An 18,643-nucleotide genomic window follows, 5' to 3' on the forward strand; every position below is an offset into this window, starting at 1 on the left:
AGCTACAAAAAGAAATCGTTGGCTGCGGTGATCCGAAGGAGTACGTTCCTTTTGTTCATATCTCTCTTGAATATTTTATACAATCTACAAAATGGCAAATTCCTAGCATAAGGACTTTTTTGTGTTATGTACAAATAAATGTACCCGTATTGAACTTTTGTTAAAATTTAGAAAAATTATTTTTTGACTTTGTTAAAAAAACCGATTTGGTGATTTTTTAACAGTGATTGATTTTTTTGGTTTTTAACATCAGCAGATTCTGTTGACTTACTAATGTTTTATTACCAAAATAAAAAATTATAGTTTTTTGAAATTTACTTTATTTATAGATATAATTTATTTAATAATAATCATTACGATGTGTTTGGAATGCTGGATAAATTGAATGTTGGAGTTGATATTGATTTTCAGTTGAGGCTGGTTGCGAAAGTACATATATTTCTTCAGGTTTGCCATTAAAGAAATACTGTCGTTTTAAATTTGTTATTTTACTATCAGGATCACCGATGATGTCGTTTAAATGTTGATAATGTGGATGAGAATGTGGTCTAATAATTGACGGTCTATAAAATGAATTTGTACCAGATGAAGAATCACTTTGATGATTATTAATAAACGGATTATATGATGTTGATTGAGAGTAATGATTTGTAGGTATACGCTGTGAATGATGATTGTTATGTGGATGGTATCCAAATTGAATAGAATTGCCAAGAGCATCCCCTGCTGATGGAATCGATGACACAGAATTACCACTTAAAGTGTTATCTGATGTTGTTAATTCGTAAATTCCATTTGGTTTACCATTGGATATAAAACTTATAGGTAAATTTAAAATTGGACTTAAGCTTGGAATAACACTAGATGTTGATTGTGCTGATAATTGTTGCGGTGAATATGCTGCAATAGTTTGAATTGGTTGTGGAGGATTTATTTGAACAGCAAATGGATTCCGGTATGCAGTGGAGCTAAATGTGCGGGTAGGTCGCGAATTCCCTGGCACATTTGATCCTGTATTTGTGGCATAACTAATCGTTGGGTATAAAGTAATTGGTGTGGGTGATGGTAAACGAACATAATAAATAGGTGAATTTGTATATGCATTTATTCCTGAGCGTCTTATGTTGCCTCTTGCCATTGTATCTTTTTCATAATCATCTGCGAATGATGACATTGTTGGTGATGTTGTTGGTGTTGAAAATGATATTGATGATGGATCGTTTGAATAACCTGACATTATAAATCTAGATGTATAATCTGATATAAAATTTTGCATAGGATTCATGATAAATGGATATGGTACAACGACAGGTTGAATATAAATCGGTGGTAATATTCTTGATTTTAAATTATCATCAGTTTTATATTGTGAATGATGTGAATTAAAATTGTTATTTGCAGCCCAAAGCGTTGGAAATATGGATGATATGAACGAATTAAATGAAGTTGAACTGGATGAAGAAGAAATTGGTGGAGAAGGTAATGAAGGTGCTACTGTTGTCGTTGATGATGGCGGTGATGATGATTGAGAAGATGACGATGGTGATGATTGTGATGGTGGTGAATTTGTGTTTAAATTAGTTGGAGATGAAGATAATGTTGAAGATTGATGGTGGATATCTTCAGATGATGATGATTTTAAATGTTGTAATAATTTATATGTATCTTGTTCATCAATTGGCAACTGACCGTTTAGTATGGAAGATAAAATTGATGATGATAGGGACGGTGCAGAGGAAGATAACGATTGTGATGATATTAAAGATGACGATGGAGTTTTAAACAGGGGATTAAAAAGATCCTCTTTATCTACATTATTATTTAAATTCGCTTTAAGGTGGTCTTGAGAATTTTGATGATGAAGTGATGAATAAAGTGATGGTTGTTGTTGTTGTTGCTGTTGTTGTGGTTGTTGTTGTTGTAATTGATAGAGTATATCATGTGTTGGTAGCTGTGGATTTTGCATCAAATTGGCCATTATACTAGTTGAAAAGCAAAATATATTCAAGTTGGCTATTAATAATAGATTTTTAAACAATTTCATTTTCCCTGCTTTTAAATTCAAGTTCTCTGCTTTCTGTTAATTCTAAAATAAAATATAAAAAATTAATATAAAAAATTATGTACATATGTACGTTCATGCATATATATTTACAAATATAAATTATTAAATGAATATTTTTTTTAAATATAATGTTTAAATATAAACAAATCCAAAAAATGTTTTTATATGCAAGTGTGTGTATGTATAAAAACACTTACATATATTAAAATATTTAATATAATTGAATCAATTGGAGCTTGTATACATAATCAAAGAATATTTATATGTTATATACATGCATACATATATCTTATTTATTTATAATTTCACGTAATTAATAATATAATTTCTATAAAATAAGGTAGGTATTCGATTAGTTAGTCTATTTATGAATATAAAAATCGTTTGCATTCAACTGGTATATTCGAAGCTATACCAGTTGAAAGGGGAAACAATCTTATATTAAAAAAAATCGGGTGAGATCAGCACATAACCGGTGTATCGTCTATTTAAATGAACATGTTTCGTAAGATGCATTTAAATACTTATTTCAAATTTTAAGGACCGTAGCAAGCTTTTAGTTAGCATACCTACACTGTAAAAAATGTATGCAAAATTGCTAAAAAACATAGTAATTCTTACTACAATTAATGTAGTATATACGCTATGGCATATTAAATTTTACTCGATTTGAGAGTAATTTTGCAGTTTACTCGATTAACGAGTAAATTGACGACAAAATCGAGCAAAATTAATGCTGTATAGTGATTTTACTTTAAAAGAGAGTAATAATAATATATCAAGTTGAAAATTACTTCAAAGTAGAGTAAAATTTTCTTTGTGAAAGTGATTTTACTTTTTTACGAAGTATTTTATAACATATTACTATTTTGTAAAGTAACTTTTATTGACCAAGTCATCATTTTTGAATTTCTTCTCAGTTTGAATAGAAAGCGATCAGGTTGAGGTTGTGTTTAGAGAAATATATAAATTTATAAGTTTAAATTTTAAAGTGATTTCAATAAAAATATGAAAATTAAGTATATTAAAAAATAATAAAATTAAATTAATTGTTTAAATTATATATACATATATAAAATATAATAACATAATATAAAACTTTCAAGTGCAAAATAAAAGTGCAGGTAAAATATGAAATTTATAAATAAAAATTTTTTTCTTCTGTTTTGTTGCTGATAAATTTAAATGCAAACACTTTTATAATGAATTTTGAAAAAAAAAAACAAAGCTGAAATAAACCAAATTGCAAAGAATTCCAAAGAAGAAGAAGGGGGTGGGTCTACATTCAATGCTATAGCAAATCATTTCAAAGAAAGAATTAATTTGCTTTATATGAAATTTAAGGTAAATATATTCCATATATAATGGCATAAACAAAATTTAATTTTCTTGTAGTTTGGAACCACGATGAAAGATTATCATTCCGACGAATGCTCCTTGGTTTGCTATAGTTGGTAAGTTTTCTTTCAAGTATTTTTCTTTGTTTTCACACTTACATAACTCATTCAACTTAAGGTTTTTCCAGTTTTTAATTTACATTTCCTTTTTTTAGATACTATGTTTGAACAGCGCATAGCGTACATTTTTGCAGAAAAAATACTAATAGTAAAGGAGGAAAATTTTACTTTTGTGGATTTACTCAGCCAGGTTATCTGCTACAATTATGTATTTAACATAGTATATTCAAATTTCGCAGTCCTAGAATTTTGCGTTACGTATATGTTATTTATAACCACCACTGTGCAAAATTAAAAGGTTCTAAAAAAATCAATTTTCAATATTTTATAAAGAAATTAAACTAATTCGAACTAAAATGAAATAATATTTAGATTTTTGGCTTAAAAAATTTAAAAGAATAAGATAGATTAATAAAGATGAGATAGTTACTTTTGTTAATGATATTCTCTTTAAATAATAGAAAAAACAGTATTATATTTTAAATTTAATTTTAATTCATCATTTATATAAATTCATCAGCAATTTGAAAAAATAATTATTTTAATATATATAACTGATCATAAGAATAAAGCTTGAAATACATACTTTTACAGAGTAAAAATTTAAAATATTTACATAAATGTCAAGATATTTAACAAAACAAAAATTTTTATTTATACATATATGTTTGATTTAATATCTAGTTTTGAATCTTTTTAATTTTTGTAAAATATTTTAGTTTTAAGTAAAATATTGAAATTTTTCAGTTTTCTTAAATAAATTGCAAAATGTGTAAAATGTACAAAAAAGGTAATGTTTTAAATATTTCAACTAAAGTTAGTATTTTAAAACCTTAAGATATCTTGTTGTTATTTAAAATTAAAAATTTTTTTATTGCTCTTTTTTATGTAAAAAAACCATTTATAGTATTCCAGTGCCGAAAATTTTTACATAAATATTAGAATACATAATATTTGTAAAAATTTCAATAACGCAATTTAAAGTTCCATAAGAAATATTGGAAGATAAAAATGACGCAATATTACTCGAATAAATAGTATAACTTCTACTCTAGTGAAGTAAATTACTCCTCATCGAAGAGTAACTTTTGTTCTATTTTGTAAAGTAAATTTCCTCTACAATCTAGTAAAAAATTTACTCTACAAAAAAGTAAAATTCGTGAATTACTCGCTGGTGTAATATTTTACTATCGTCGAGCATTTACACTACAATTATACTAGGAATTCAGATTCCTAGTATTATTGTAGTAATTTTACATCATTTTTTTTTACAGTGTAGAAAAATATGAATTTGTTAGAAAAATTTTAAGATATTTCACTTTATGCCATTCGGATTTTCCGAAAAGTGTTAGTTATTTACGGGGAGCAAAAAGTACTGAATATTCCAACAAATTGCGGCAAATTGGTTCCTTAGACATGTAAATTCAACCCCTGGTTCGTTTTCCGATCCATGATATTCCAAAAAAATTTACGATTTCATTGTTTTAATACCTTGAAAAAATATAATGATTTTCAAGGAAATAATTGTTTCAATTTATAAGTTCTAATGATAAATAAATATCGTTACATTTACACTTATAATTAAAATTGAAAAACAAGATTATGCCATGTTTATCACACTCTTAGTTTTATATAAAACAAAATGAAGGCAAATTTTTTTTTAATTTAAATTCATTACAAATTTTAATAAAAAATAAATAATATTTCAATTTTGATAACTGTAGCAATTGGAAATGTATTAAGTACAAGTGAAAATAAATCAGACATAAGATGATTTTTATTTTTATTATAAAAGAAATACCATAAAAAAATTAAGAAATTGTAGTGTTGTAGCTAAAAAGCAAAACAGAAGATGATGACCGATTGATCTACAAATCAATGTATCATTCAAAGTACAACAGTCATAATGACTTTTATTTTTTCTTGTTTTTCTAAACTTCCAAAATCTCTCAATGTAATAATAAACCTTACTTTCAAAAAGTTCTTGGTTGTAAGCGTTGAGTAATTAAAAAAAATAATTTTCTTTTGTAGGCCAAACAGTTTTCTTTTTTTCTTGCTCAGAGATTTAGGGGCAGTTTGCAAGAATTAAAGAAAATTAAAAAATAGAGTTGACCTTGTCAACTCTGTGGTACTCGTACGAACTTGTTACCCTATGTACGAATAAATATGCCATAATTGACTATGGGACAGACTATGACTTTAAGTTGCTGTATTATACCATATTAATTTATGCAATATTTCAGTACTGTTTTTTTTTCAAAATACTGTGTGTGTCAAACTACTATTGAGGTTGTATGGCAGCTAAACCAGAAAGAGCCAAGCAATTTTAAGGAATTTTTCCATAGCTTTTATAGTTTCTGGGATATAGCCAAATAAATTTTGAAGTTGTATGGCAGCTACCCGAACCGGTCTAATTTAAATAGGGTTTTGGCACTTACTTAAATTTGGTGAACTCAGCTCAATTAGTTTTTGAGTTATTGCTGGGACGGACAGGCGGACGGACAGGCAAAGCTATAAATCAACTCAGAATTCGACGCTGATCAAAAACATACGTTCGTACGGGTATAAAAAAATTTGTCTGACAAATATCCATGACATCTTCCAAGCTGTTAAAGCTAGAGCAATGTGATGTCCGCAAATTCTTTTTTCCATTTAATAGACCTACATAATGATCATATAAATGATTGATGAAAGGCTTTCCGTTTTCGAATAATACTTACATGTACAAATTACATATGAAATAAACCTATTTTCCAACACTTTTACCAAATACAATATTATTATTTCTAATATTTATTAACGGATTTATAATGCTATTTAATATTCTTATATTTTGAGATTCATAAAAATTTATCACTACAATATGTTAACATGCAGCTATTTCATATTATGTATAAGTATATACATACATATGTATAAGTGTTTGTGATGTCTTAATATTCAATTATTCATGACCTAAAGAATCATTTTTTTTTGTATAAAATAGTTAATACAGTATGAAAACGGCATTAAATTGAAATAATAGAGAACTTTTCAAGTTAAAAATGTGAAAGAAATGATAAAAGTTATTTTCAAATATAAAATATCTATTAATATAAAATTACACTTATTAAACGCTATGTTCGAATATAAGGCTATATATTTAATATTCTAGTTAGACCTAGACGAAAACAAAAATAAAATAAAAAAGAATAACAAAAAAGATTGGAAGACTTAAGTTTTTTTTCTAATATTACCAGCAATTCTGGAAGCCGTTATCCAGGTGAAATAAATGAAATAGGAAATTATTGAAAGAACTTTAGTGTTAGTTGTTCATATTAGTTTTCACTTTCATTTGATACGGTGTACTGTTTATAGGTGGCAATAATATTCAGCATATTTCTGAATATTGTAAATTAATTTTTAATTTTATTTTTTCTTTTCGTAAGATTTATCGCGAATTTCAATCGTGCTAAACGTAAATAAAAATAGAATATTAACCCACAAACTTATGTATGTGTACATGTATACTATATATTAAATATGTATAATAATACATATTATATTTATATGTACCTGAGTAATAATCGTAAAAAATATAGTGAAAAAATAGTGGTAAAAGAAAATTAAGAGATTAAAGAAAACAAGAAAACGAAATAAAACCGTTTGCGGCTGTTTAAAATGTGAAAATTTAAAATTACTTTTAAAATATTATCATTGAAATTTATATTTTTATAAGTAGCTAATATCCATTCATTCTAAAATATAAGTAATAAAATAATGTTATAGCATTTTAGAGAAAATAATTGCATGTAATTAGTTTAATAGGAAATTTAATGATAGGAAATTTGAACGATAACTGATTTTATATGATTTATTTTTTTTCTGCTTTATTATTTTATTCTATCTCCAGTTTCATGATTTTTCACTAAACACCATTTCTACTAATACACACTTTTAATAATATTTATGAAAATATATGCGTATATGATATACCATTATTATACGATTACATAATATGTAAATAAAATTTAGACATTAAGAATTATTTTTTGCTATGGGTTATGGTCAGCTAGAAGGACAACATTTCATTACCCATAAATAATTTGAAATGATAAATAACATAATACTCGTACTTCAGAGTTTAATGATATGATGCTGGAAAAAGTTTTCAAATCATGATTTCTTGTATGATATTTGGAAAGCTACTTAATGTCTATGAAGTAAGAATTTCAGAGTTCTTAATGAATACAAAAGACATTATTTTAAAAAGAAGTTGTACACTCTACATTTTTAAATTGAACATACATTGTATTTTAGCAGCATCATAGATAGCTAACAAATAACTGTTTGAGATTTTGGCATACGCATAAACATACATATATGTATGTATGTATTTTGTTATTCGACGTTGAATTCCGAATTAATTTAGACGCATGTACATATGCTTATAAATAATATATACGTTTGTTGCAGGGGTGATTCAGAAACTAATTAAAATAAGTTTACCAAATTAACATGAATTGTCAATTGGAAAAATTTTAAGATTATATTTTGATTTATAATACGATCAAAATAGGGATTCAAGGTAATTTATTAAAATCTCATAAACTATAATATTAGGCTGCAGTATAGCCAAATTTTTCATAAACAATAGTAGGGATAACATGTTCGTGAAGAAGCTGATTGTATAGTATTCTATAAAATTTGCAAAAAATTTTCATCATTAATCAAGACTCTACCCAATTTGTAATTGAAATTTTGCACAAATTTCTTTATAGTAAATATTTTAATTCTTGGTTTTAATTACCATAGTTATAACTTTAAAAACAATTTATTTATACTTGAGAAACTATTGAAACTCTACAGTGTTTAAATTTAATATAAAACACACATTTTAATAAAAAACAAGGTCACTTAAAAAAACCAAAAAAAAAATCGTTGTAAATTTTCTTATGGCAGTTCTAATGTAAATCTCAATCGTATGGGTGTCAGAAAGTATAAGGATAAAAAAACTTTATCTATTGCCGTTCTCATTTATAATATTTTAAAATGCGCATATTTTGTAAGGCGTAGTAAAGTTTATAAAACAAGTTGGATTCGATGAGATCTTACATCGCAAATACCGCAAAAAATCTATAATATTAAATGCAATTGAAATGCTTAGCAGTATGTGCATAATTTAATATTAGTTTGTCATTAATTTTTCAATTTGCTATTGCATTTACTATATTTGCATTTTGTATAATTTTTGAAATTATAAAAATTTACAAAAGGTTCCGTAAAAAGTGAAAGTTTCCGAAAACATTTTAAATTTTATTCTTATAAAAAATCTTTGTATCGCACGTAATTATTGTAAATAAATACTTCTAATTTCACTCAGACAAATTTTAATTAATAAAAAATTGTTTTTATTTTATTTTGATTTTCAAATAAATTAATGTCCACACGAACATTTTAATTATAGAAATTTCGAAAAAATTTATTCAATTTCATTTTATTTTTGTATATGTATGTACTTTTTGATTTCATTTTCGTGTCTATAAAGATTTTTATTAGAGTAGAAAAGTGGTACGATGCGATATAGAGATGTTCTAATATTTTTTAAGTTATATTAAAAAGGTGTCACTTAAAAGCGTGTTTCTTAATTGGAATAGTGATGATGGACATTAATGTGAAATTTGATATATAAAATCGAAATAAGTATACGTTGACAAATATTAGAGGCCATAACAGAAAATTCATGTTATCATTATCTTCGTTGTCATCATCATCACTAATGTAATAATTACAAAAATTATTTTATATAGTACCTACATATGTACATATAAATTTAGAAATAAAGTAGAAGGCAATAATAAAAAATAGAATTAAAACAAGTATTTGTTTTTTCAAAAGAATTCTATGAATATGTTTTTTCTACTGCATTTAAAACACTAAAATGTAATGAGAAATTTTGTTAAAAAACAAACAAAAGAAAGAGTTATAGGAAAAAGAAGAAAAAATTTAGAAGAAATTAGATTGAAAATGTGGAAGCTTAAGGTGACTGATAAGACATTTGAAATTGAAATTGATGAAGACATAAGGCACGAGGTCAATAATTTCTTTTCATTTTTTCCTAGATTTTTCTTTTATGTTACACATTAGAAATTTTTTTTAATATCAAATATTTGTTAAAAAAAATCTTACACAATTCAATCCAATTTGTTTTTTCAAGTTCGGTTAATTTTTTAATCTTAAAGAAATTAAATGAAAATAAGTTTTAGTCAGTTTTATTAACAGAAATGTTAGTGAATTTATTTTTTTTTTCCAGCTCAATCTATAATAAAATATTTTCGACTATGATATAAGTATAAAAAGAAAAGTCAACATTAAATTAAGAAAAAATATAACTTAGATTGAGTTTTCTTTTACTTTCTTCATATTTATAATAAAAAACAAATTCATTCACATTAAATAAAAAAATTTATTAGGTTTCTATAGTCAACATAGATAAAAAAAACTTCTGAATAATTTCGTATAAGATCTAAATGAAAGAAAGCAAATGATCGATTGTTTAAATTGATACATTGTGTATGTATGTGTAGGTACATGATATTGAATTAAATTAGGCTACCAGATATGCCTCTAAGGTGTTAATCGAACTATATTCTTATAAATTATATAAAGAAAGTCCTCATATGTCAAAAGTTCACTGTAGATTGTAAATATGGTAGTTACTTCTAAAATATAGTTGATGTAATGAATCGGTTCATTAATGAAATTTATTGAACTGGTCAGGAGGGTTTTAATAAAATAATTTTTATTTAAAAATTATTTTATTAAACAAAAAAAAAATTCAGTGACCTCTCTTTGATTTAGGAAATTCTTGAAATTATACCAAGAATTTTTTTAAGATTTTGCCTGTCTGTCTGAACCATTAAATCATTTTAATAATTTTAATTTTTAAGATCATGAACTTTTTGAAATATGAATTGTATATGAAATAATGTTTTTTTACGGGATTTTTTTTAAAGAGAATTTTGGCAGTACCTGCAAATTTATGGCCAACGAAAAAATGAAAACTAAATGAATTTTATTATGTGGTGAGAACAATTTAATTTTAGTTCTTTTCTTTACTATGTTGTATGAGGAAAATTGAATTTAAAAAAAAAATTAAATATGTATGTACACATATAAATGAATGGTTGTTATTTATCTATTACGTACGCGTATTGTGAAAATTTTGGATAAAAAAATTCTAATTTTATTTGTGAAATGTTATGTTATCTGTTAATATTTATATTAAATGCTACAAATAATTTATTTAATAATTTCATACTGAATTTTAAAACTTGTATAACACTAAACTAATGTTAAGGTATATAAGCGAAATTACATTTTTCCTTTCCGTTTAGTTCATATAATATTTTGTACATCTTTTCTTACAGACTACAGATCTGGTGAATGAAAAATGCCAGGGTCCTTAGACTATTCGAAGCTTATGGTAATCGCATCAACCTAGTTTAATTTAATCTTGTACATAAAAATCATTCAAATAAAGTAAAATTGTGCGAAATATCAAAAATATTCAAAAATTAAAATTAATCGTGAATAAAATTATTAAAATTGCTTTATGATTTACATACTTACACCTATAATAAATAATTAATTTTTTTCTAATAATAATAATTAAAATTAAATTATTTGAGAGCTATTTACAATTTATTGATTTTTAAATAAAATTTTCAAATATGTGTTAAAGTTTATTATATATTAAAATTTTATTTGAATATTAATTTATTAAAATTTGATAAGTTTAAGAGCGATTTAATTCAAATGACTCACGCAAAATATTCCAAATTTTAATATAAATTACTTTTTTATTCTTTTCTTCTTTTTTTGAGAGAGAAATGATTTTATAATGAATACTCGATCTGCTATTATAAAAATAAAATCGATAATAAAAGAAAAATTTTAAAATTTTGCGAAAAAAATAATTTTGAAAGATTTTGCATAAATTCGATTTTGATCGAAATATATGAGTAAGATGTGTCAGAAGCGAAAAAAATTTATTCAAATTAAATTGTGTTCATATGTATGTACGTATCAAAAATCTTTATTTGAGAATATTATTATAAAGGAGTGGAAAATATTGTAAGACTGAAAAGGTGAACAAATGTAGGTTACGAATTCTGAAAACAAAAACACTAGAAATTTTATAAATATGTACGAATGTTGTTTAAAAAATTAAAAATCTGCATAATTTTTTAACACTTTTGGACATCCCAAAACAAAATGTGTAATTATGTTGTTGATTCTGATATCAAATTATGTATATACGAGTATACATGATTTCCGTTAATACAGACTAAATTAAAAATATAATTTGCATATTAAAAATTAAAATATTTTTAATTTTCCAAATTGGCATTATTAAATTGACATTTTATAAAATTAATTAATTGGATATCATGTGGGCATTTTGGATATACAAAATTAGTATTTTTAATGTTGTTTCTAAACATTAGTCTGCAAAACAAACCAACATTAAATTATAGCTATAAGAACAGTTTATGTATAATAATAAATATTCATTTCAACTTGGTGTACCTACTATTATACGTAAATAGGGCAACTTTATGGTTGTTTATTATCAAAAACTTCTAAAACTAAATTTAAGTATTCTAAACGGTTTGACAATCGCAAATATTTAACAACATTATTGGTAGTTAAATATCTCCAAAAATATTTTTACTACAGCCTATTATCATATATATTGGCAGAATCTGTGGATTTCTAGTGATCACAAAAAACACTTAGAATCGGTTTGTCTCTTCTAGTTTAGCCAAAAAATGCGTTTAAAGTTTTTCAAAAGATATTTTTAATGATTAATTGTACAGTATCTTTCCTTTTACTCGACTAGTGAAAATAATGTGTGTTGATTATCCTACTATATGCTTTTTTTCAGAAATATATGAAATTCAGTCATCGCATTCATAATCACCTTGTTATTGACAGCAATAAGTTCAGTTGACATTTGAAAGTATTTACTTATATTAAAAAAAAAATATAGAAAAATGAGTAATCTGAAAATTGGAAAAATGGAAATTCTGATAAAAAAAAATGAAAAATTTTCGACAAAAATGGGTGAAATACACAATTAGGCTACAAGAGTTTTTACTAAGCACTAAATACATTAATTTTATTGTTGGTAAAATTAAAAAATTTTTGTTTAAAAAGTCTTAAAATAATTTCAGAGTTTCAAAATTTCTACGGCAACTTTAGGAAGCTTTGTATTTTTTAAACTTTTTATTGAAAATTTTATTCGAAGTTTAATTTTTTTTTTGTATACTCGTATGAACAATATTTTATTTTATGACTTGAATAATTTTTGAGATATTTATCGTATTTTGAAAGCTAATTTAACTATTCAACTAATGACAAATTCTATAAAATAAATAATAAAATAAAACATTGTGATTATATATAATTTTGTTTTTGTATCTGAGAGTAAGGTGTCTTAGATTTTTCCGCTTTGAATTGAATTTTTACTAAATAAAACAATTTAGGTCATCAATTTTAAGCACATTTTAGTATATTGAACAAAAAAATTTATGTGTGTCAGTCAGTATATTGTATAAAATATAATTATATAATTTAATTTTTTATAAAAATTTTGCAAAAGATCTATATTAAATCTGCTCTGATATTTGTTTTTGATGAAGATCGCAGTGAAAGTTATAATTATAATTGAGCCTTTTTGAATTTTTTGTTAGCGGAAATAAAAATTCAATTTAATAAATTTCTTTTGGTTTTGGTTTCTTTGTATTTATTTAGTTCCTAAATACATACTTTTTTTTTTTTTTATAATTTTCAAAAGGAAATTACACCAGTTTTCATTTTAAATTTTTTATTTTTTTTAATAAAATTAACAAAATGAAAATAATCAATGAATTAAAAAAGAGAAGAAGAGGTTTGACTTAGTTTAATTTAAAATTGATTTAATTTCAAGTTTAAGAACAAAAATTAAAAATTGATTGCTTTTTATAGAACGGAAATAAATTTTATAGATTTTTTATATGTCAATTTAATTGATTATTTTATAATATAAAATTTCTTTTTGTTATTAAATATTATTTAAAATATTGAACAAAGTTGCTTAATGGTAGGTTGAAAATTAATTTTTTTAATAATGCAAAGTATAAATAAATACAAGTTTAAGTGTTCGTAAAACGTGACCATTTGCTTATTTCGAAATTTAAGTAAATGTTAATAATTATAAAAATTGGTTCTCTTAATTTTAGTATTTCAAAGATGGATAATTAATTTTTATGTGTTTTCATTATACAAAAACACGCATTTATTGAAAAGTATATACGATCTCTATACGTCTTTCTCCATTTGCACTTGCATATATAGTGTAGAATAATCCTATACAAAGCATTCTGATAATAAAAAGCATAAAATAATTGTTTAATTTTAAAATTCTAAAGTTTTTTGCAAATGAAATGTGATAATAGAATTTAGGCAATTTTAAAAAATAATTTACTTTTAATTTTGAAATTTTATTATTAGAAATTTGTATTCATTAAGATTATATTTAAATTATTTCGGACTTGTTATAGTTAGGTATTGTAAATTTTTAATTAAATAAATTAAAAGTAGTTTTGAATATAATTTTTAATACCCTTAATTTTAATTTTGTGATATTAAATTTCATAAATTTGTGGAATATTTTTAATAATTTTCTGAGTTAGTTCAAGAAAGATCTTAATGAATTTATTGAACTAATTAAAAAATTTTCGAAATTTTTCATGGTGTTAAAATAACCATAAAGGAGTAAGAGAACACTTAAATTCTCGTTTAAGTAAGAAATTCATTAGCATTTCATACCGTCATAAAAAATATTTCATATTGATGTGACAACTATACACCGTACAATCCACGTTGTTAAAAGGAGTTGTAAAACAATTTTGGTAATTATTAGAAATGGTCATTGAAATTAAATTAACAAATTTTCTGACAAGTAACAAATATTTAAATGATATAAAATTGGTTGGATCAAAATAAGAAATCAAAATTTACTTTATTAATTAGTTAAAAATTTTACATTCCAAAGAAAATCTAGCATTGTCAAATAAAAAATTTGGTTCACACATAATCAAATATTCTAATTATAATTTTTATAATTAGAATTTAAGAATTCTTATTCACTATTTGTTATTTTTCAAATTTGTGTAAATATATATTTGAGTAATTGGTAAATACTTAGTTTAAAAAAAATTCTATTTTATTAGAGAGGAGCATTAGCAATCATAAAAATGTTGTAATCATTTAAAATTACAATTTTTCGTCTCAAAAAATATTAATTACCATAAATTTAGTTGTGTTGTTTTGCATTCATCTCTCACATTGTTTTACATATACATATGTATAAGTACACTAACTTTAAATTAAAAAAATTTATTTTAGTTTTCTACTTTTATAATTAACTTTTTTTTTTAATTAACTATAAGGCGGCCAAGGTCATATTTAAAATCAAAATAATATAAAAATAAATAATGATTTTTCTAATTCAGTGACAATATTTTAATTTTTTACTATTTTTTAAAAGAATTTAAGTAAAAAGAATTTTTGTTTTTATATATTGGGTATTCTATATTTGGGCAAGAATTCTAAACAGAAATAATGAAATCAAGACTCTTGAGATATATACATATATTGCGACCTCTTAATAATCCATAATTAATTCAATAAATTCAATAGAAATAATAGTTAGTTAATATAGGATAAGCATATTTCAAAAGTATTTTTAAAATGCTATTAAGAATCTGGTAAGTTTAAATAAATTTAAGATTTTTTAAATTATTAAGTACGTTTTTATAAATTTGCTTTTCTAAATATTTTGGTAAAAAATTCAAGTCTTTAGTAAATTAATTTTAGTTTTTTTTTTCAAACAATTTCTCATATTTTATTGGGAATAGTAAGTTAAACGAGTTGCTGATGATACGATTGGAAAAAAAAATAAAACGATTGTAATGAGCGTATAAATATAATTGTGTATTTTCGTTACACAAAATATTAATTTAAAAATTTCTGATTCGAAACGTAAAATATACTCAATTAATATGGAACAATTAAAATTTAAAACTGTTCTTACTTTGTCATATCCTTACCCTTAATTTTGGCACAACACTTTTGATTATTTTCAATATGCCAATGTCAAATTACAACTGTAGTAAATGTAGTAAGGGAAAATTTAACACAAAAGTTTTCTTAAGGTAATTAAAGTGCTTAGTTATGTGTAGGAGTGATAATTCAAGAAATTATTAATATTTATTTGAAAAAAAATTAATCCATGTGCAGTTCATTATTTTTCCGCCTATTTTTTAAACTTTTTGGGGTTCTATTCGATTCGTCATACTTAGATTTGTTCTAAAAACTAGTCAGCTATACTTAAATTTCAGATTTTCAAAAAAACGAAAGCACAGGTTAGTTAAGCCACTTATACTCTTTTAGAATAAGTTTTAATTACTTTAAATATTAAATTTCTATATACTTAAGTTATAGACGTCCTATATACAATTATTAAAAAGAAGTATATGCAATTTTTTATAGCAATTTTTTATAAAAATTATTATATAATATTATATTGTAATAAATACTGTTCTTCAACAAATACACATAAACAAATATACACATCCTTATTAAAAACACTTCTATAATATTACTCGTATTCACTTATATTTCTTACCCTTAATCCTTTAAATTTGCAATTAAATTTTACTAATAATAAAATTTATAACTTATTGGTATTAAATAAATAATTTTTGATAATTTAAAATAATAAAAAATTATTATCTTTAGTACTTATAAATTTATTATAAGTTTGTTTTTTTAAATTAATATAAAATTGAAAAAAATTCATTAAATTTATAATTAAAAAAAAAAAATGTACTTAAAATAATTTTCAAGATCTCTTCAGAACTGATACTAAAACTGTAATGAAGCTTTGGTCTATTTTCGTTTTAAGTTTTATACGGAATCGAATTGAATCGACCGACCATTTAGAAAAAAAAAAAATCAGCAAAAGATTATTATTTAGCATAATATAAAAATTTTATATTAAGTGTGTATTGCATGTGGAATCTTATATATTTTTGTGTTTATAATACACCTATATAGCATAAGAATAAAATCATAAAGAGAATATGCGATGATGATGATGATGATGATGATCGTTCATAAGTATGTAAGAACTGAAGAAGAAAATAACTCTAGCATCTGTTACAATTTAATACTAACCAAAAGAAAGTAATATAGACTTGTATATAAAGTTTGATAGTAAGTATACTAAAATTTTTATTTTATTTATGGTTTTGTTTTTGGCTTTTCATTTTAGCGAAAATTTTTTTTAAAAAAGAAATAAAAATTAATAATTAAGAGAGAATAAATATAAAATTAGAAAATGTTTTGTAAACAGGAGAGAAGAGTGCTAACATTCTCGCAACTATAGTATTCTTTATTTTTGTAATACTAGTCATTCTCATACATTTCTCATGATTATGATGAGAAATGTTTATCAATGCGGTTGATTGTCCATACTGTTTAATAATGATCCCAATCATACATATTTTAAAGAATCATCATAATCATCATCAATATCTCAACAGGTACTTTCTTAGGTGTTCTTTTGATTTATTTCGGCTTCTTCTTTCTCATTTTAATTTAATATTTGTTTGTTTTTTTTTTAATTTTTTTTAATTATTTTAAGAATACCACTTTTTTATTATTTTTCTTCATTTTTTTTGCGAATATTTTTTTATAATAAAAATAGAAAAAATTTTGAATAATTGTTAAAGTTCATATTATGAATTACTTGCACACGTACTAATGTAGAAGTTAACAAAAGAAATTATTTAATTACAGTGTGTAATATTTTCTAAACATTGCTAAACGCTTATCTAAGTTTATCTAAATTAATGATTGTAAAACTAAAATTATATGAATTACACATAACTACTAAATTAAATATTATTTTGTTAAAATTCTATACTATTTTTTGTAATGATTTAAAATTATGTAAAAAAATCAGTTAATTCTATATTGTAATTAATATAGAACTAAATTTACTTTGATTTACACACACAAAAATATGGTGGGAATTTGGCATTGAAGTCTATTGAAATTCGAACTCATTTTCGTTTTTGTACACACATTAAAAATTTATATAATATGCAAATTCATAATTAAATAATTAAATGAATTAATGAATATAATAATAGTAACATTTTAATTGCACACCTTTATTTTAAAGAATTACTTATATTTCTATTATACACCTTTTACAACCATTTATACTTATATAAAAAACAAAATAAAGTAATATGTATTGAAAAATTGTATTTATTTTGGTTTTTAAGAAAATTGCCATGATAAAGAAATATTTGAATTTTAAAATAACAATTGAAAAGAGTAAAAGTTGTAAGGTAGCTAGCCATTACTAAATTCTCACAGAACTGAGTATATGAATTTTAGTTTGTTCAATCATTTAATGCATATACAAGCATGTATATAAATATATGAAATAAATATTTTGACTAGAATTCCGATTTAATTACATAATTTGCAATATTAGTTTTCTATTCAGGAAGAATTCAGGAATCTTACGAAACAATTAAATTTTTGTAAACATTAATCTTATTTTAGTTTTTGGAATTTAAGACATGTTTAAAAGAATGAATTTTCATAGATCCAAAGGATTGATGATATTTGCCTTTTCTTTATAAAAGAATACTTTTATTTGACGTCCAAATTATTGGGTGGCCGAAATAAAGCTTTAATGCAACAATTTATAATTGGCATATATAAATTACACATGTTGTCGCAAATATTTTTTAATAATTTTATGTAATATAAAAATAATGTTAAGGTTTGTTTTGACCTTTTAACATAAAAAAAATATTCATTATACTTTGAAATTTCTTAAATATTTTTTGGCATATTTTAAGTACTCGGTCTTTTACATTTAAATATTAAAATTTGCTAATAAAATGTGTACATACTAAGTATAATAGTTTATCTCTTATACATTGGGTTTATATTTAGCACTATTAAAACAATTTTTAAAAATAAAGTACTTATTAGTTTAACTCTGTCT

At 23.3% G+C, this 18,643-nt stretch overlaps 1 protein-coding gene across 1 annotated transcript; it reads right to left on the reverse strand.

Moving 5' to 3' along the window:
• Positions 1 to 340: 340 nt before the first annotated feature.
• LOC129614488 (uncharacterized) lies at positions 341 to 5,427 on the reverse strand. The gene is made up of 2 exons (XM_055529092.1): positions 5,419 to 5,427; positions 341 to 1,897 (listed from the first exon to the last, which is right to left on the reverse strand). Exons 1-2 carry the CDS (start codon positions 5,425 to 5,427, stop codon positions 341 to 343), a joined length of 1,566 nt encoding a protein of 521 aa, XP_055385067.1.
• Positions 5,428 to 18,643: the final 13,216 nt, after the last annotated feature.

Source organism: Condylostylus longicornis, unplaced genomic scaffold (genome assembly GCF_029603195.1).
Source record: "Condylostylus longicornis isolate FDR11 unplaced genomic scaffold, ASM2960319v2 ptg000110l, whole genome shotgun sequence".
NCBI lineage: Eukaryota > Metazoa > Arthropoda > Insecta > Diptera > Dolichopodidae > Condylostylus > Condylostylus longicornis.